Source organism: Drosophila melanogaster, chromosome 2L (genome assembly GCF_000001215.4).
Source record: "Drosophila melanogaster chromosome 2L".
In the NCBI taxonomy this organism is placed as follows: Eukaryota; Metazoa; Arthropoda; class Insecta; order Diptera; family Drosophilidae; genus Drosophila; species Drosophila melanogaster.
Genome location: NT_033779.5, coordinates 3,613,895 through 3,632,753, shown reverse-complemented (window position 1 = coordinate 3,632,753; position 18,859 = coordinate 3,613,895). Strand labels below are relative to the sequence as shown.

The 18,859-nt window shown below is 44.7% G+C and overlaps 3 protein-coding genes and 1 long non-coding RNA gene across 18 annotated transcripts in view; 2 read left to right on the top strand and 2 right to left on the bottom strand.

Annotated features, from left to right (window-relative positions):
* for (foraging) overlaps positions 1-10,680 on the top strand; it is a 34,880-nt gene extending 24,200 nt beyond the window's left edge. For 6 of the 13 annotated variants that reach the window (NM_205904.2, NM_001369953.1, NM_058139.4 and 3 more), the window contains 6 exons: positions 6,538-6,757; positions 8,078-8,314; positions 8,381-8,530; positions 8,873-9,492; positions 9,559-9,748; positions 9,811-10,680. In NM_205904.2, coding sequence (NP_995626.1) covers positions 6,538-6,757; positions 8,078-8,314; positions 8,381-8,530; positions 8,873-9,492; positions 9,559-9,748; positions 9,811-9,976 — 1,583 coding nt within the window. In that variant the 3' untranslated portion in view covers positions 9,977-10,680. Of the gene's footprint in view, positions 1-599; positions 1,232-5,118; positions 6,758-8,077; positions 8,315-8,380; positions 8,531-8,872; positions 9,493-9,558; positions 9,749-9,810 lie in introns of those variants that run through there. The other 7 variants (NM_058141.4, NM_205907.2, NM_134319.4 and 4 more) reach the window with 7 other exon arrangements.
* A 369-nt stretch (positions 10,681-11,049) lies between these two features.
* Positions 11,050-11,644, top strand: CG15418 (uncharacterized protein). Of its 2 annotated transcripts, none has more exons than NM_134950.4 (2): positions 11,050-11,365; positions 11,430-11,644. In NM_134950.4, exons 1-2 carry the CDS (start codon positions 11,248-11,250, stop codon positions 11,603-11,605), a joined length of 294 nt encoding a protein of 97 aa, NP_608794.1. In that variant the 5' UTR covers positions 11,050-11,247; the 3' UTR covers positions 11,606-11,644. The 2 variants fall into 2 exon arrangements, with proteins under 2 accessions (NP_608794.1, NP_001334671.1); NM_001347751.1 differs by having other exon boundaries at positions 11,101-11,365.
* Ugt36A1 (UDP-glycosyltransferase family 36 member A1) lies at positions 11,181-13,657 on the bottom strand. Of its 2 annotated transcripts, none has more exons than NM_001298662.1 (3): positions 12,364-13,657; positions 12,029-12,245; positions 11,181-11,972 (listed from the first exon to the last, which is right to left on the bottom strand). In NM_001298662.1, the coding sequence occupies exons 1-3, from the start codon at positions 13,466-13,468 to the stop codon at positions 11,681-11,683; spliced, it is 1,614 nt and encodes a 537-aa protein (NP_001285591.1). In that variant the 5' UTR covers positions 13,469-13,657; the 3' UTR covers positions 11,181-11,680. The 2 variants fall into 2 exon arrangements, with proteins under 2 accessions (NP_001285591.1, NP_524686.3); NM_079947.5 differs by having other exon boundaries at positions 11,583-11,972; positions 12,364-13,476.
* Positions 13,658-15,134: 1,477 nt separating this feature from the next.
* On the bottom strand, positions 15,135-16,458 carry lncRNA:CR44310 (long non-coding RNA:CR44310). Its single transcript, NR_124055.1, has one exon. It is a non-coding gene; the product is annotated as a long non-coding RNA:CR44310 (long non-coding RNA).
* Positions 16,459-18,859: the final 2,401 nt, after the last annotated feature.

The following is an 18,859-nucleotide window of genomic DNA, read 5'->3' as shown; positions in this document are numbered from 1 at the left end:
CTCGGGATCTATAATTATTTCTGCACGTTCATTGTTCCATTTCTGAATTGTTACGTTTTCCAGATGATAACGTTCGAATCTCTTTTGTTTCGCGTAGCGAATTGGCCTGTCACTTAGGACCAAACCAGTTCGCCGGTTTGGTACTCTAAAGCTACACTGCGAGAAAAAAATTGAATGGGTCAATGTGTCGAACATTAGCAGATATTTCGATATTTAAAATAGAACAAATTTGTTTTCTCAGGTTAATATATTGGTACAAATGACTTTATTAAGACTTAGTTACCAAGCTTATATGGTCTCAGATCATTAAATATAAATACCATGCTCTAGATTAGTGCAACTTATTTCCTCAGTGCACAGCACTTGCTTTTGTTCAGCTCTTTACTTGTATATGTGGGTATTTTCGCTCTCCCAGACACACATACACACACACACATATACCCCGATCTCTGGGGCTCTCGCCCACAACCAAACAAAACGTGCTCAGCTGTCCCCACTATCTGTACCTGTCTCTGTTCTGCTCTCTCAGCCGATCGCTCAGTTGGAAATGAGAATGAGTAATGCTCCAGTGTTTCGAATCCCGATCTTCGGGCAATTCGTCATTCGTCCGGCAGGCGGCGTAGCGAGAAAACGTGTGTGGCGCATGCGCATGCGCTCGGTTGCGAAAAGTGCACCTGGATTTGAAATTAAGCCACAAGAATAACAGAAATCAAAACTCCCCCACTTCGTGTTTGGCCATTTCTTCGGCTGTCGTATCGTGATTTTCAATTCGCCCTCGTGTGTGCTTAACGGTATTATAGAGCATTTTGCATATGGCAACCGCTGCCAGTGAATTAATAATAAAAGCCACAAACCAGACAATTACCATGCCTTGCGCATATGCCTTTGAGCTATTTCCAACAATAATGCTTACATAAATAGCAGCTCTGGTTGATGTTCTAAATAGCAAGTAAACAAAACCGCACAATTTTCCCATGCTCGGTTTTTCCGCTCGGCTGTAATTATGTTGAAAGAGATCGGGAAACGCTTCGTGTTAATTTCTTTGAACTGCTCGCAAATTCTTGGAATAAAGTGAATTAAAAGTGAAAGTGAATTCTTTAAGCACTCGCATTAAGTGAGGGAAATAAGCTTAAAAACACCCACGGACTTAAAGAGAATGAGACGCAGAAACGGAGACTTGGATTTTGCTCTTTTTCTCGAATTGAACGCAAAGATCACTTGAAGAATTCCGGTTTGTGGTTTTCCTGTGCAGCTGTTGTTGTTGTTGTTTTGGTTGCTGTTACTGCCCCGCTGATTTGTATGTGTATTTATGTCCCGGTCATTGGTCCGAAGTAAAGAGCCAAAAACACAAAAATCGGCAATAATGGTGTAGAAATACAGACATTATAAACCGTATAATGCCAAATGTCACTGCTGCGACTCGATCGTGCAAGAATGTGAGAACACAAATCGTACACTGAATCTGATATGGCCCCAGAAATGAAAGAAATCCACTAGAAGTGCGGAAGAATGTGGAAAATTAAATTAAATATTGCTAGAAACACAAAACAGAAAAGAAGTAGCCCGAAATTTAGAAATCGTGCGAGTCAAAAGCCAAAACGATGGTGATCACGGACGAGAGGGAGAGGCAACTAGGCATCTGTGCTAATGTCATGCCCTGGAACCGGGTCTCCACCTGTCATTTGGCTTCTTCTCTCGTCATCTTCCCAACTTGGCTGGGGCATCTGGGGCTAAGACCGGTCGGAACTATGGGGGCTCGGAACTCGGTGGGGCACTCTCACTTTCCAGCGACCCAACGAGTTTTGCATTCGCCTTTTGACATGCCAAATGAACTGGCTTCGCTTGGGCGCTCAAATAAGATTGAGTAATAGACGAAAAGTGGAAAATGATGACTTGGGGGAAGTGGATCACAAGATTATGGGGAAACTTGGCTCTGAATTGGTCAAAATAATGGCGTTCCGAAGTGGTTTATAATTGAACCCAAACAAGTGGAACGAACTCTCAGTAGCTTCTTGATGCTGGGTCTTATTTAATTTCCAGCACTCCAACAAGTTCATGTTTTTCTTATTTTCTTTTTAAAAAAAGAGTTGAGCTTAAATACCCAATTAAAAAGATACCCAGCAGCATTTTAGTATTGATTAATCGAAAGTTAATGATGCAAGTCTATTAAGACGTTTCCATGAAGCTTGCTTATACATATGTATATTTCTTCGTTTCAGAAAGTGGCTGTTTTCAGAATCTCTGTGGCATTCCCCAATGATCTTAAATCTAATCAGTAACTCGAACGCTAGTCAGTGCTGACAACCCTATAGATCACTTCAGAATCTCGTTTGTCAGCTTTATCGCTGTTTTAAGTACACTTGCGAAATAAAGAGAAGGAATAGTGTTTTGCGAAAACGATCTGTCCCGTTTGGCTGATTCTGAATCTCGATTCCCTCGCGATCTTGCTTGACTACAATCTAAATTGTATACACAAAAGATCTTTCGGACCTCTGATCTTGCCTCCCTCTTCCAACCAGTTTGGATAACTTTCTTTATAGCCGTCTTTCATTAGCATAGACAAACAAAAGAAACGTCAACTGAGCTATGGCCATAAATTATTATTATGATGATTTTTTAGCTCCAATGTGAGTGCCAAAATGCGGTCATGTCGGTAAAAAAAAAAGAAGCAAAAATAATCCAAAACGAATGACTAAGCCAATGGCAGTTTTGTCTTGCCTTAATTGTCAGCCAAAAGGGCGGACCAAAAAGTAAATTACGAGCTGTCATGCAAAACCGAAAATGACTTGGACTCGGACTCGATCTCATTCCGAATCCGAATCCGCTGCCCTTGGCACACAAGCCAATGTCTGTGACTAACATCGCCTTAATCGAGGCTTCCAAAAACCCTGCTCTGGAGATCCGTTAACTTCTATAAATAGCTGCTTCAGAAAAGCCAAGTGGCGGGACACACTGTCCAAAAAAAAAAAAATAATAATAAAAGATTTACCAATCAATTACAATCAATAACCACGACTTTAAGTATTTTTTCCCATGAGCACCGCCAATTACAAATGCTAATTGATATTTTCATACAATTAAGTCCAATGATAAGTGAACCTGAATTGTTGCAATAATTTCAAAGATTTTTCCACAGTGCAAGAGCTGTTTAAATTCTTGTTTCCTCCGCTCTGCGATTGTATTCAAATCGGCGAATCAGACACCGGCTGACCTTGCCAACACTCGACATCCAACAACCATTAATACTTGAAGCCAGTCTCTGGGCGAAGTTGCAAAATGTCTGCAGTTTCAATTTGTACACATTTTTTCTCCATTTACTTTTATAATTTGGGTTTTTTTTTGTTTTGTTTGGGGTGCTCAGCTGGGCTTGACGGATTTCCGCATTTTTAAAAGCCAGCAAACCTCGACCCCGCTGAACTCGTGGAGCACCAAGCTTGGCCGCGGGCCGTAACTTTCCACACTTATTTTGAGGAAAATTCGGCCCTTTATGAGGGCTAAGTGCAGTGTGCTCATGCCAAGAAAATCTCTTTCAAATCGCGTAAAAAATTCCATATAAATATTGTTAGCTGGAATACTGAATCTCTGCCATGTGCTGTGCACACGTTATCACTTCGAAAAGCCAAGGCACGAGTTGTTTTCACATGGAAAACAGCATATAGTAGTGATAACAAAATTCTCGGGTCTCCCGATTTATCTCGCCCGCTACTCTTACGTAAATAAGTATCTGTGAGCGCGGTAATTTGTTTGCCATTAGCTGCGAGAATAGTTCAACAACATCGATGTTTACTGTTTGATTGATCATATTCAAGGTGCCACAAATGATCTTTGTTGATTGTTTGTCTTCGCCGCTCGTAATTGTTGTGTTTGTCTAGTCATCGTTTCCGATTGTGCGTAGTCGTGACAATCGAGTGTTTTCCATTGGATCGCAGCCGTTGTTGTGTTTATAAAGCGGGTTCCCTGCACATGTGCTATATGCCATGTTTTTTTATGGAAATTTATTAGCTGAGTTAAAAAAGAATTAGTTTGGCATGTGATCTTGGTCTTCTGACGCATTTGTATTTATGAAAATGCTAATAGAAGCCATCACATTATCTTTTGTTGATATACTTAGAACGATTTGTGGGCGGCACACCCTGCTCCGCAACTTCCAGACTTTCCAATTTACTGAGCCTATTTTGCTCATTGAATATTATTAACGGAATTAAAATAAATATTTGCCTGAGATCGCCCGCAGATATTGGGCACACCCCTAATAACTGAGTCATAAAGTGCACAATACACGATCGTTTGCGTCAGTTTGCCCGATCAATTAGCGTAAATGGACCCAGATCTAAATGGAAATACCTCGAAGCAAACAACAACTCCCTTCCAATTCAGAGTCACGCTCTAAATTTTGGAGCCCAGCACCGATGGTCACTGGACCTATTTTGGGCTTCTCTAGGTTGGCCAATACGTCACTTTTGGCTGTTCAGACAGACCGCCTTTATTATTGTTTACCTTTGGCAACATCGCCAATTGTCACTTCCCCTTTTTACCGCATCGCCCACTTTTCATTCACAATTGGCTAATTTGTCGATGATTAAGCTTTTGATGCACTCGCAAATGGTAGAGGTGGAAAAAAAAGAGCGAGACTCACTCATTCACACGCTCTTACCAATTGGCCGAAATTAATTTGCAACTCAGCTAAATGCGATTGTGTATTGAATGGGTTTGCAAGAGAAGTTCGGTGCGTGATTCCCCAAATCCGGTAAGGATTGTGGTTTTCCAAGAGACAGAAAATAGGAAATCGGTCGAGTAATTTATATTTCAAGCAATATGCTCATATGCTGAGCATGGGTAAACTTATGCAGATTCCACTGTTTTGGTTTGATTTCATTTAAATAGCCATTTATTGCTATTGTACTGCTCACCATTGTGCCTGACTGCTCTTGTCAAAGCTGGTAGATCAACAGGCCATAAACAAAATCAATCCACAAACGTGAGGCAAGTCGCAAAAAACATGGAAAGTTTACAACACCGTCGACGGCAGAAACGAAACAGCAACTGAAACAGCAAACGTGTGTGGCTTTTGCAATATAAATAACAAATACATTATTGTGATTTTGTTACCAACAACAGGCCTGAAAACCGTAGGCATCGCCATTCCCAGTGACTCTTCAAATATTCCGTGCGCGAAACTGCAGAGCTCTTTGGTTATGCAAAAGACCTCCGAAAATAACAAACAACAGGCACAAAAACATAAACTAAACGCTGGTGGAGCCAAAGACAAACGAATCACGTCGCTGCAGCTGGTCAAGTGAAATTTTTCTTTCGTAATGAAAATCAAACATTATCCGGGCAAAGCCGTCGATGCGAGTCTCTCGCTGGAGGGCAGCAGTGCCATGGGTGCCCTGTACGAGGCCAATTGGCTGAGGGCTGCGAATCAGCCCGCCGCTCCAGCCACAACGGGCACCAAATTGAGCAGGCAGAGCAGCTCCGCCGGCAGCAGTTTCCTCATCGAGGGCATCTCCGCCCTGAGCAAGTACCAAATGACCCTGGAGAATATCCGGCAGCTGGAGCTGCAGTCGCGTGACAAACGCATAGCGAGCACGATTAAGGAACTCAGCGGCTATAGGCCATCGGCACTGCAGCATCATCAGCAGCAGCAGATGCATAACGTTTGGGTGGCCGAGGATCAGGATCAGGAACACGAAGAACTGGAAGATGCTTCGGAGGGAAAGGAGAAGTTGGCTAGTATCCAGGAACCCCCTGCAGTTAACCACTATGTCCTGGACCCGACGGAGAGACCAAGGGTTCCCAGACCCCGGCAACAGTTCTCCGTGAAACCGCCTTCCTTGCGTCGCTCCCAAACCATGTCGCAACCGCCCAGTTATGCCACCTTGAGATCGCCCCCGAAAATCAAGGAAAATCTTAGCAAAAGTTCCTCCGCCTACTCCACATTCTCCTCGGCTGCAGAGGATTCCCAGGATCAAGTAGTGATCTGCCAACAGCCACAGAGACTGATGGCTCCGCCACCCAGAGAACCGCCTCCGGAGCCACCCAAAAGGGTATCGAAACCCCTGAGCAGATCGCAAACTTCGGTTCAGCGGTACGCCACGGTTAGGATGCCCAACCAGACCACTTCGTTCAGCAGAAGTGTGGTCAGGTCTAGGGATTCCACCGCCTCCCAGAGACGTCTCAGTTTGGAGCAGGCCATCGAGGGACTCAAACTGGAGGGGGAGAAGGCTGTTCGTCAGAAGAGTCCACAAATCTCACCAGCTGCCAGCAGTAATGGCAGCTCCAAGGATCTCAACGGGGAGGGTTTCTGTATCCCACGACCGCGCCTCATCGTTCCAGTGCACACATATGCCCGTCGACGCAGGACGGGAAATCTCAAGGAGCAATCCAGCGGTGGGCAGGAGGAGGAAGCAGAGAAGGGTAAGGGGTGGAAGGATTTCTATGTTTTAAGTCAGGATAGGCATAGTAGCTTTTATATCAATAGGATAGGACAGAATTATGATTATGATTACCCAATTAATTTTAATATATTTTCTCCAGATGGACGCGTGGAGGTTTCCCGCGAGGGCAAGTACCTCTCCACATTGTCGGGAGCGAAGGTCCTTGGCGAATTGGCGATCCTGTACAACTGCCAGCGGACGGCGACCATCACCGCGATCACCGAGTGCAACCTGTGGGCCATCGAGCGCCAGTGCTTTCAGACCATCATGATGCGAACGGGCCTGATCCGGCAGGCGGAGTACAGCGATTTCCTCAAGAGGTGAGTAGCCCTCCCCGATCCGTGGCTTTCCTCCTTGGAATACCTCCTTCATCGCCGCCTTCTCGGCCACTCCTCTCGAAGACCAGACCAGGAGAGACTTCCCCATTGCCAATCGGCGATTTAATGTGCATTTTAATGAGCCTCTGAGCCTGTGGCGATTTATTGGCGAGATGGTGCCGACTGGTTATTTGCAATTTGGGCGTAATTAATGTTCATTTACACTTAATTATATCAATTCCGCAGTGCAGCTCGTGTATGGTCATTACTCTATAATGGCAAATGTAAAAATCGCTTAGCTTGAGGATTTTTTTTTTTTTTAGCCCGGTCGATTTGTGTGTTCAAATCGTGCAAGGTATGGCGAATAAAGTAAGGTAACTTTCTCCGCCGGCCCCATCGACGGCATCTCTTCAGATCGAATGCAGCATTATGGCCATCTCATCATCGTCATGGTGTTGGGCGTCCATATGACGTGCAATGGCTCAAACTCAAATGAAAACTCACTTCAGCTAAACTTCAGGCTGCGGCCAACGAACGCATAGAAATTTCTTTCCCAATGCCAGCCATGGCAACCAGTTTTTTGGCCAAGTCTGCGCGGCTGTATCCAGTCTCACTTCCATCTCCAGTCGCTCCTGCCTCCGGAGTGACCGGCAAATTAATCGCGTTTAATTGGTCGTCCGTAAAAACTGCTAAAAACCATAATTGAGGCCTCGACCATGCACTCGTTGCCTATTCCACATTCGAGAAGTAGCGGAAAAAGCAGATTGAAAATGAAAGTGCAATGGGCTGATGATGACGATGATCATAGATTTAGATACAGATACTGCAGCTGCAACTGCAACTGCAGCTATAGACTCTAGATACATGTGAGCATTCACTGAAAAAATGCTAGCCGGCGGGAAAAAACAGAATGGGAGGAGTTCAGCTTCGATTACGCTGCTCTACAGAGAGAGAAAAAGATAAAGAAATATTCCTCAAATATCGAAGAGAATCGAAAATGCTAGATAGATTAAACTGAAACCTACAAACGGTGGCTATGTGGAAGATAACTTGTTAATATTTTTGTTAAGTGTAACAACAAAAGATGTGTGCGATGCACATGAAAAAATTCCAGCCGGAGGGAAACCAGTAATGGGAGGAGGAGTTCAGGTGCGACTTTCAGCTTGAAGATCGATGTAGGTCAACAATAGATTCCCATTACTATGGAATTCTCTTATCTAGATCGAACTTGGCTCGGCCACTAATTACAGCACTTTCTTTGGCCTGCAACGCAGATTATCTCGAATGAAACTAACAATTTTTGGTCTTCTTATCTACCGCTAGTGTGCCCATCTTCAAAGACCTGGCGGAAGACACGCTCATCAAAATCTCCGATGTTTTGGAGGAGACGCACTACCAGCGTGGCGACTACATAGTGCGCCAAGGCGCCCGAGGCGATACCTTCTTCATCATATCCAAGGGAAAAGTGCGAGTGACGATCAAGCAGCAGGACACGCAGGAGGAGAAGTTCATTCGCATGCTGGGCAAAGGGGATTTCTTTGGAGAGAAGGCTCTCCAGGGGTGAGTTTCATTGAAATGATTACTATTTCTACTTCATAACTAATGTGTATCATATTTGTGTTTTAGCGATGATCTGCGCACGGCGAATATTATTTGCGAGTCCGCCGATGGCGTCAGTTGTCTGGTCATCGATCGCGAGACCTTCAATCAGCTAATTTCCAATCTAGACGAGATCAAGCATCGCTACGACGACGAGGGCGCCATGGAACGCAGAAAGTAAGCGAATATTTGAAAAAAAAAAAACACGAATCAAGATAAGCAATGAGGAATTGAATCAATCGAAAGCAAGGTCAATGAACTACCTCCAAATCAACAAATTTTTGTTCATGTTTTAAATGTATATTTACCCGATAGTCAAGAGAGGGCTATACAAAATAACCACATTCGATTTGACTCAAACTAGTAGTTATAATACGCTTGGCAAGAAGATGAAAAATAATTTTTTGGGTCTTGAGTAGATGATCAAAATGTTAGTTTCTTAAAAGTCTTCGGCTTATCTTGATTATAAACCCATTTGAATGTTTGAATACATGGACTAAAAACTCATCTCTTTTGCAGGATCAACGAGGAATTCCGGGACATTAACCTCACAGATCTGCGCGTCATCGCAACCCTTGGAGTTGGAGGCTTCGGTCGCGTAGAGCTGGTCCAAACTAATGGAGATAGCTCCAGGTCCTTCGCGCTCAAGCAGATGAAAAAGTCACAGATTGTGGAGACGCGTCAGCAGCAACACATCATGTCCGAGAAGGAGATCATGGGCGAGGCCAATTGCCAGTTCATCGTGAAGCTGTTCAAGACCTTCAAGGACAAGAAGTACCTGTACATGCTGATGGAGAGTTGCCTGGGCGGAGAGCTCTGGACGATTCTACGGGACAAGGGCAACTTCGACGACAGCACCACCCGCTTCTACACGGCATGTGTGGTGGAGGCCTTTGATTACTTGCACTCGCGTAACATCATCTACCGCGATCTTAAGCCGGAGAACCTGCTGCTCAATGAACGAGGATATGTGAAGCTGGTGGACTTTGGCTTTGCCAAGAAGCTGCAGACGGGCAGGAAGACCTGGACTTTCTGCGGCACTCCAGAGTACGTGGCTCCCGAGGTGATTCTCAACCGGGGCCACGACATCAGTGCGGATTACTGGTCGCTGGGAGTGCTCATGTTCGAGTTACTTACTGGTGAGTAAAAAGAAAGATCTAAGTACCACCGTCATATAAATAACCATTTTGTAATCCTTATTCTAGGTACCCCTCCATTCACGGGCTCGGATCCCATGCGCACCTACAACATTATACTTAAGGGCATCGACGCCATCGAATTCCCAAGGAATATCACCCGCAATGCCAGCAACCTGATCAAGAAGCTCTGTCGCGACAATCCAGCCGAGCGTTTGGGCTACCAGCGTGGGGGAATCAGCGAGATCCAAAAGCACAAGTAAGATCCATTTCAAATAGTATGTGAAGCAGATACTTATTCGATTATTATTTCCCGCACAGATGGTTCGATGGCTTCTATTGGTGGGGCCTGCAGAACTGCACACTGGAACCGCCCATTAAGCCCGCCGTGAAAAGCGTTGTGGATACAACAAACTTTGATGACTATCCTCCCGATCCTGAGGGTCCGCCGCCAGATGATGTCACTGGATGGGACAAGGACTTCTGAGGAGAATCAGAACCCGTTTCCTAGACGATGCTCTCTAAACGCTTCTGCTGCAGAAAACCAGGAGGATATGAAAGCCAGGGAAGAAAAATTGATCTTAAGTGCGCCATATGTACGCCAAAGCCAACAGCAACAGTCAGCAGCTCGCATCGAAAAGCTGCCACAAAAAAAAACAAAGAAACGTAGCAGTCGCAAGGTCAAGGGCCGACACAAAAGCACAATCATCCATCGTCGTAGCTCCATTTGAGATTTATAGATACGTCTCCGTGATGTTATAACCATGATGTGCAACGCAATGAATTTATTAACGAGTTTATAACTATTATTTTATAATGAGGATATATGTGTCTAGTTCGCTTGGAATTGATGTAAATTGTAAGTAGGTCTGTGACTCTGTTTCAGAGCTCTGTTAGCCATGTGCATTGTATAAATTCAGCTATTTGTATCTATTAAATATTTTTAACATAATTATTACACATCATTGTTAAAGCATACAAATCGGGTTGCCTTATAGTCTGTAAGAGAACATTTGAAAGCAACATTTGACCAAGATCTTCCGTCACACATTTCTTAAAATTCTATGTGGCCTCTCTACTGTCTTTCATTAGTCTTAGCGATCATGTCTATTATATTTACGAATAACATGCCCTTTTAATTGTCTTTTTTAAGTAAATCAGCTAGAAATTGAATAAACAAATTGATCCGATAAATTTTTTTGTATTTATACACTATTATCACAAGAAATTGTGAAAGATACTGCTGGCCATTGCTGCCCTCAATGGGTTTCTTCGGTTGTAGTAGATAAGATATTTAATATTACCAAATTCACAGTACACTTCTTAATTTCTTTAAGTGCATTGTGAAATGAACACTGCTTTTACAGCATGTAAAACCGCCCACTCAACTTGACCTTTTTCAAGGTACTTCCTATATGGGCGCTTCTCTGGGCACACGTTTTCTCTTGGCAAATAGTGCTGTGGAAAATATGCAATAAAAAGAGGAAACGCTGAAATGCAAACGAAGTTGGCCAAAAACGAAACACAACTACGTGACGAACGGAAGACGAATTGCCATGCAGAGAAAGCCGAGAAAAATCAGTCAAAATGCTACAAAAATTAAATAAGAACATTCTGTCACTGACGTTAGTGCAGATCGCAACGGAAAACTGAAGCTCTGCAATTGGAGTACGAAAGTGCAACTAGAGGATCGATTGGATATATAATTTATTTCGCAACTTAGAGAGATTGCCGCCATATGTTAATGAACTGAACAAAATGGTTTGGATTTCGAGCTGGGGGCAACTTTGGCTGGTGTTGCTATTGGTTGTGGGCCTATCGTTGGGTCTTCCGAGCTTGGAAAACCAGACACACGAACAAATCGAACAGATAATAGGTGAGTCGTGGATTTATTCGATACGAAACTAGATTTTAATAACTCTTTTCTATTCTACATTCAGCCTGCAGACAGCCAAAGGCACCTGGTTTGTGCCGGGGTCACCAGTTGCGATATGCCTACAACAAGAAGACCGGAAACTGCGAGAGCTTCATCTACACGGGCTGTGCCTCCACTGAGAACAATTTCCTGACCTTCGAGGAGTGTCGCAGGGATTGCATGCAACGTCTGCGCTACTGAAGTCGCTTTTAACGATGCTTAATATATATATTTGTTGTCACAGAAATTGTCAAGTCATGCGTAAATCTTAGTAGACTACGATCTCTTTGGCTTCTTGCCAACTTTCTTGTGGGCCAACTTCGATGGATTCCGTTTGCACAGATAGCATAGGACTAGGATCAGTAAAATTAAAGGTAACAGGATCAGGGCTACACTATCCAGTGAATGGTAGACAAATCCATTCAGTTCTATGCCTGGAGATTGAAGTAGTCTGGCGGCAATCAATCCATTGCTAATGACGTGTTCCACAGACCAAATGGCTGATTCCAGAGGCGTCTGCTGACGCTCATTGAACACCTTGGAGACCTCAAGAGATCGTTGGGCATAGCTGCAAAGAAATTGGTTAAAACAACTTTGCTTATTTGAAAAGCATTAGAAAATCACCTGTTTTTGCTGAGCTCTGCAAGAGCTTTCTTTAGGTTTGGTACAGTGATGTCTTGGTAGTCCAACTTCAGACCCATTCCCCGATTTTGCACCGAGAATGCATTAAGGAATTGATCTCCGTAGATTGGGGTGACTAGTAGGGGTTTGCCACAATGCACCGATTCAGTGGTTCCAAGTAAGCCGCCATGGGACCAAAACAACTTTACTTTTGGGTGACCTAAAGTAGAAGCGATCTTAAGTAAGAAAATGTAAATAGCTCTCGTTTGCGTTTCACGGCATAACTGGTTTTAAGTCCATTAATAAATTAGAAACCTGCTTAGGGAATTTAAACTTACATAGAAGCGCCAATTGGGGAGCCCATTTGACGAAGAGAAACTTGGAGGCATCTGTATCGGGAGTCTCATCCGCCTCCCATTTCCAGATGATCTTCAAGGGCTGGCTTTTTAGAACTTCTAGTATGGCTGACAGTTTATCTTCGTCAATACTTGAAGCCCGCACCATTGAACCCCAGCTTATGAAGATCACACCCTCTGCTGATTGGTTAAGGAAATTGGCGATATTCTGGGGTAACTCCTGCTCCGCTTTCTTGGTGATATGTACTCCTCCGATTTCCACAAATTGCAGTGATTGTGGACGACTTCCCATCAGGGAGTAATGTTGGTTTCCAAATATAAAAGCAGTTTGAGTTCGAGCTACTTCTTCTACGTCTACTTCCACTCCAAGATACTTCCGTACCAACTCGTTGTCAGCCCTGTTGGAATGGTACTTGTACAGAAACTTTAATAACTTGGCCTGAACAAAGTTGAGCAGCCGTTCGTGCCAGTTCAGTTGGCCAGCGAAACCCACGAATTCCGACTGTATGAAGGCAGGTGTGTCGGGCAAATCGATGCGATCGTAATAGTAGGGCATCAGCGCGCAGGTACTTAAGCCTATAATTGGCAGATTTAATAACTTGGCCAAGGCCAGTTGGCAATCGGAGTTGAAGTATTCCGTGAGTAGCAGATCGTAGGGCTTATTTCGATGTCGTTCGATGGCCCGTTCTATGTGGCCACTGGCGAAGAGGTGCTCGCAGGTCTTCTGGCCCTCTTCGTGCAGATCTACATACTCACGGATGAGGACTCCCAGGGATCTGGTGGGTGTGTGCTCCGTCAGGGGAACCAAGTTGATCGTGGTGCTCGACTGATCCTCACCGGGAGCCGAAATCAGTAGCTCCTCATAGTTGGGATAGGCTCCGGCTTGGGGGTTCTTAACGTACGAGATTACCGTGATGTCATGACCACGATGCGCCAGCTCGTTCAGGATGGGCATCACCACCTTGAAGTGGCTGAAGCCGAAATGCGGATACACGGCCAGAATATTACCGGCAGATATCGGTTCGGGAATTCCCAGAATCCCAAGCAAAACAATTATTAACACTCCGCTGCGCAAACACGTCGTCATCGTTCCGTAGTTTTTCACCGATTGAATCGGTTACCCAACTCTCTGATCCGATAACCTTATCTCCCATTGTGTAGTGAGATTCTAATGGGATCGCTGTGTTTTGGTTAATCAAAGTGTTTGTTGTGGTTTCTGATTGGAGAGTGCAATCGCAATGAGTTGCACTTGCTTGGCTTCCAACTGGAACTGATATCGATAGTCATATATCGATACGGCGTGGGTGACTTAAATACTTTGTTTTGATATAACATGCAAAGGCCGATGCTGTTGCAATACAGTTGAGTATCTAGTGCTAATCCCTAAGCAATTAGCTTTTTATTTTAAGTATATTGTCATATCCTCATAAAAAACGATATTCTCCCATATTTGTAGCATGCTTTCAGGCTTAACAGAATTCTTTGCTTGCGTTGCCACCAGGTTTTACAGCGCTCAGCTAGGTGGCGCCACTAATGCCGCTAAGATTTAAATATAAGTTATAATAAGTTTTATATATATATCTAAATAATATGGGAAACATCTTTAAGATCAGGGAAATATTTCATATAAAAGCTTGTGAAAAGAATTTCCGTATGTAAGTAAGCATACATTAATTCATTTTAATTTTGTACCCATATTAAAGAAATTCTATCATTTATGTTCAGGCTTCAAATATCCATTTTAAAATCAAATCAAGTGTCGTCTCAACGACGAATGCAAAAGGGCCTCAAGATAGTCGACTGGACAATTGAATTGCGATGGCGATGCGGAAATACGCCCTCAAAACACATCGATAATGGACAGTAGTAAGCGTTAATTGAACCGCAAGCGATGTGGAGCGATAATAAATGCAATTGCCATTCGAAATGCAGCCAGGCATCGAAAGAATATCCGCCCAGAGTTACAGATACAGATACATTCACACACGCAGATACATTCGCCAGCTGCTGCAGCTGGCTGTCTGTCAAGTGCACTTTGCACTTTGAGCTGCGGTCGTCGGTCGCTGGATATTGGATTTTGGATTTGGACTCGAGTTTGGGCTTGGGCATGGGCATTGGGCATTGGGTTCTGTCGCTGGTTTGGCCGGGTCCCAGTGACATGCCCGCAAGATTAGTGGCGGTAATTTGAAGTGCCTGTCCCTGCCCAGAAATGCACTTGGAGAAAAGTCCCAAGGGGTTTGCAAGGCGACAGGTTACTGCCCTAAATAATGTGCATCTTTTTAAAGATATGTAAAGAATATAGTAGGATTTATCCTTTGAAGTAACTCAAATATAACTGTTTCATACGATATTTTGAATAAATCCAATATTTTCAAGTGTGGCATAATTTTGGAGGATGCCAGAAGAATTGGCTCGTTGCATTCATTGGATTGGAATCGTTCGATGATAGCTCGTTGGGAAAATAGTAAGGGAATCCAAGTGCTGGTGGGTGGTGGGGAAGTTGAGCGTTGGAGTGGCTCGACACCAGCTAATGGGAGTGGGCGTTGTGTCGACCCACTTCCCAGGCCATTGCGATGCCGATTGGCTCTGGGCGAAACACTCTCACACACTTGATGATAGCAGCCAGTTAACGCTAAGTGTTTTTTTTTTCTTGGTAAGTGTTCGTCTTTTTGTTTTCTCGATAAAAAGTGTGTTAAATTTTACAAAGGCAAATTGTATTTCGACAAAGCGGGGCAATTAAAAACGAACATTTCTGGCGATAAGTAGGTGCCCATGGGACCAATTATATTTCAATGGAGAGTGTGGTGCTGGTGGCTCTGGTTCCGTTGATTCTGGTGGCTGTGAGTGGCTTCGATCGGTAGTTTCGCCCCCATTATAAGCCCAGATTGCTGATATTGCGTTGTTTTGGTTTCTGTTTCTGTCGGAGACTTGGGTTCTGAACATGAAAAGGGGGGAGGTCAAATACACATGGGAAACGCCTCCACGCTTTTGGGTACTTCTGGTCTTGGCTTATCGGGAGCCTAGTAACAGTGGATCGATCCGAAGGTTCCCAAGGCCCTTCTCCTTCGCTGGTCCCCCCAAGTTTTATCTGACTTAGAAGTTTTTAGTTTTCCATTTTGAAAATAAGTGTTTCGATAAAGTCCGTAAATAGCTTGTTTCTAATTCATTTGAATGTCGTGATTTCACTACATTTCAGAAACCAGCTGACGTCAGAGTTTTATGCAGACTACCCCCAAAATGATTTATTCTCGATCCAAGTCAGTGCTCTTGTGACGCAATTCAGAAAACACGCGCCCCCATTGTCCGGCTTTAATGGTCGGCTATTTGGAGCGAGGTCCTTTTTATGGGGACCCTCTCCGCAGGACTTAATTAGAGCGCTGTTTGCACAGATTTCAGCATTTCAGCATTTCACCATTTGAGCATTTCGCAGTTATGATCCAATTTGGCTCGTTTAAGGACACACGCCCCGGCTCATTTGTTTGCCCATTTGTCTGGCTGTTTACTTCGATTGTCGCCCGAGCATCGATGTCCAGGATTAGTAGGCAATCAAAGGAGGACTCAGCACATGGGTGGACACATCACAGGACATGTGTGCCCAGCGGGCGACGTTCGGCAGACAGCTGCCAAGATTGGAACCGGGAGTAGGTCCTACTGGGGTCCAGCTGGGGTGATCCAATTAACGTCCGGTCAAAGGCAAACAGTACACTGGGAAAAAGGTTAATTCCCTTTAATTAAACATTTATAATCTTACTATTCCATGAGCTACGCAGTTACTGAACTCAGAGCTCTTTACTTCAAGAGATTGAGTAGTTTAGATTGTATCTGTTTCCAGTGCCTATTTTCTCGCAGTGCACACCTTTCCCTAGCAACTAATCGAGCTCGTGCCTCCGGACAATGACGGGTAGCTGTCTGCTGCACTGAGCGACTGAGAAACAGGAGGAGGAGGACTGGCAGCAGATAACTGGCCAATCTCGAGTCCGAAATGCAGTTGCAGTGGCGGTCACTTGGAGCTGCAGTTTCCTGTCCCTCGTCGAGTGCCGAATGTTGAAAGTCGAATGTCGAATGCCGAGGGGCGCATTAAGGTGGACTGCACGAGCTACTTGAATTGGTTTTCGGTTTGGATCGCTTCGATTCGATTCGATTCGATTCGGTTTGGGGCATTTGGGTACGTGCACCTGAAGCCGACTGCCACTTGTGGGAGCCACTCAATGGATTCCAGCTGATGTAAGCTGCTCCACAGCAAGGCAGACAATCGGCGATAGCTTATCGGGGGGTTTGACTTGAAGGAGCTCTTCTGGTCGGGAGCTTAACTGCAACAAACATGCAGACGGGAGCTTAACTGCAACTTGTCTATTTCTTCAAGGGCTGCGATTGCAGGCGATAAGCGAGCATTTGAATAGGCTCTAATCAACGTAATGCACTGAACTAAATGATAGATTGTAATTGTGGAAATCTTCAAGAACGTACTGAATTACTATTTGATATGTTAAATGAAATGAAAGGAGAAAACTATTTGCATTTCAGTACCTTGGCTGCTTTGACAAGGCCAAATTTCGAGGCCAAATTTCGAGTTGGCTGTCGCCTGGCAAGTGTTAAAGTAACTTGATTCGTGCGCCGAAAATTCGGGGAAATCGACAATGGATCCTGTTTGTCCATTACTTGATTCCGCATTCCGGATTCCGGGCGTACGCCTCTAAAAAGGAAGTCCCGAGTGGCCGAGGATGGGCGTGCGCGCCGTGTAAACAAATGGAGAGGTGCGCACGCGCAATCCTCGAGTGCAGTTTTTGGTAGGGAGGGGAAATGGCCAAAAGGGAACTGGGCAGTCGGCATGTTTTACACGTGAATTACGACGACAAAAAGACCAATAAAACGGGCCAACACAGGCAAGGGCGAAGTGAAGGTGAAGCTGTTGCCGTTGCCGTTGCAGTTGGTGAAAAAGCAGAAGTTTGTCCTTCTGCCGGTTACAATATCTCATAGTTTGCGTATCTGTAGCTGCGCCTTCACCACGCGACGCGTTTTATGGCCTTTGTGCGCATTCGTGGAAACTATTCAATTGATTCGAAATTGCTGCAATATAAACGCAGTGCTGCCGATCGGATCTGTACGGATCGTAGGTAGAGGCCCCTGTCCGTAAAGCCATATTTTCAGGATCGGTATCGGAATCGGGATATATGTATATCTGCTCAGGGACGCGCGTATGTTTTTCAAGCCCCGGATCGGTATTGAAGTATTGGAATCGGAAAGTGTGGCGAACTGCCTGGCAATTTGTTTACGGCCGGGGACAAAAGTCAGCCGAAGGTTGAGAAATCGAAGACCCAATGATGTTGCAATTATTGAACCTTCTGTATTTTCAAATTTCCATCATTAATAACACAGGCGGGGACCAAGGTGAAACATGGTCTCAGTTCGGATCGCCTCGCATCGTATCGGACGACTTGCTGTGACCATTAGCGAGTTTCGGCGGAATACGCGTGAATATATCTGCTAACAAAGCGCGACTCGAGCGCATCAATTGAAGGTGAAGGAAGGAAATTTCAGGAATGCCAGAGGAAACGCCGCAGGTAGCCCTCCGCCTGGGCCCACGGAACCCATGGAACTCCGTGAAACCCCTGAAGCCCTGGAACCCCGCGACTCAACTTGAGCATTAACGGTCCCAGCGAGGAGCCGGTGCTAGCATAAAGATCACCCATAATTATTCATCTTGGGTGGGGTTCCGCATCGCAGTTGCCAGTTCGCAGTTCCCAGTTCCCAGTTCCCTGATCCGTAGACGTGAAAAACTGAAGAAAACTGAAACGCAGAATCTTCGCCTTGGGACCGCTCACTGTGTTTGTCAACGCAGATGCTAATCACAGCATTAGTCGCAGAGATTCCACTTCAGAGGACTCCGAGGATTCCTTGGCATTCGATATGCCAGTTCCGAAACCCAAAACTCTGATGGTTGGGCTAACCTCGTACCAACGGCGACTCAAGGTCACTGGCGTATAATTGCAATTGGATGGATGTCCAGTTTTCTCGGATAAAGTTGTCCCCGAGTATTTGGCAAACAGATAATTATTTGTAACTAGTTAGCAGCGGGATCTGCAGCACAACCTGCTGGATATCCAACCTGCCATGCAGGATGTGTGTGGTCCAAGGTGACGGAGCGGGCAGTCTGGGGTTAACCGTGGACCCAGGTTCGATTAGTTGGTCACCTAATGGAGAGATTTGCAGGCTGTTTCTCCGGACTCAAATTAAGACATTAACGCACGGCGTTTTCTGAGAAGGTTAAAGGATTACAAATAATTTGGCTTACATATAGTAAGTAATATATACTATATATACTCTCAGTATATGAAAGATCTTAAATCTACGTGGAGCAACTAATGTAATGTGGATGAATAGATAGTGAGTGCTGTCAAGTGGACAGGCATAAACAAACCTCTGGTTTTTCGTGTAAAGATACGTTTTGTACTCAAGTCTTTTTACGATTCCGACTGGC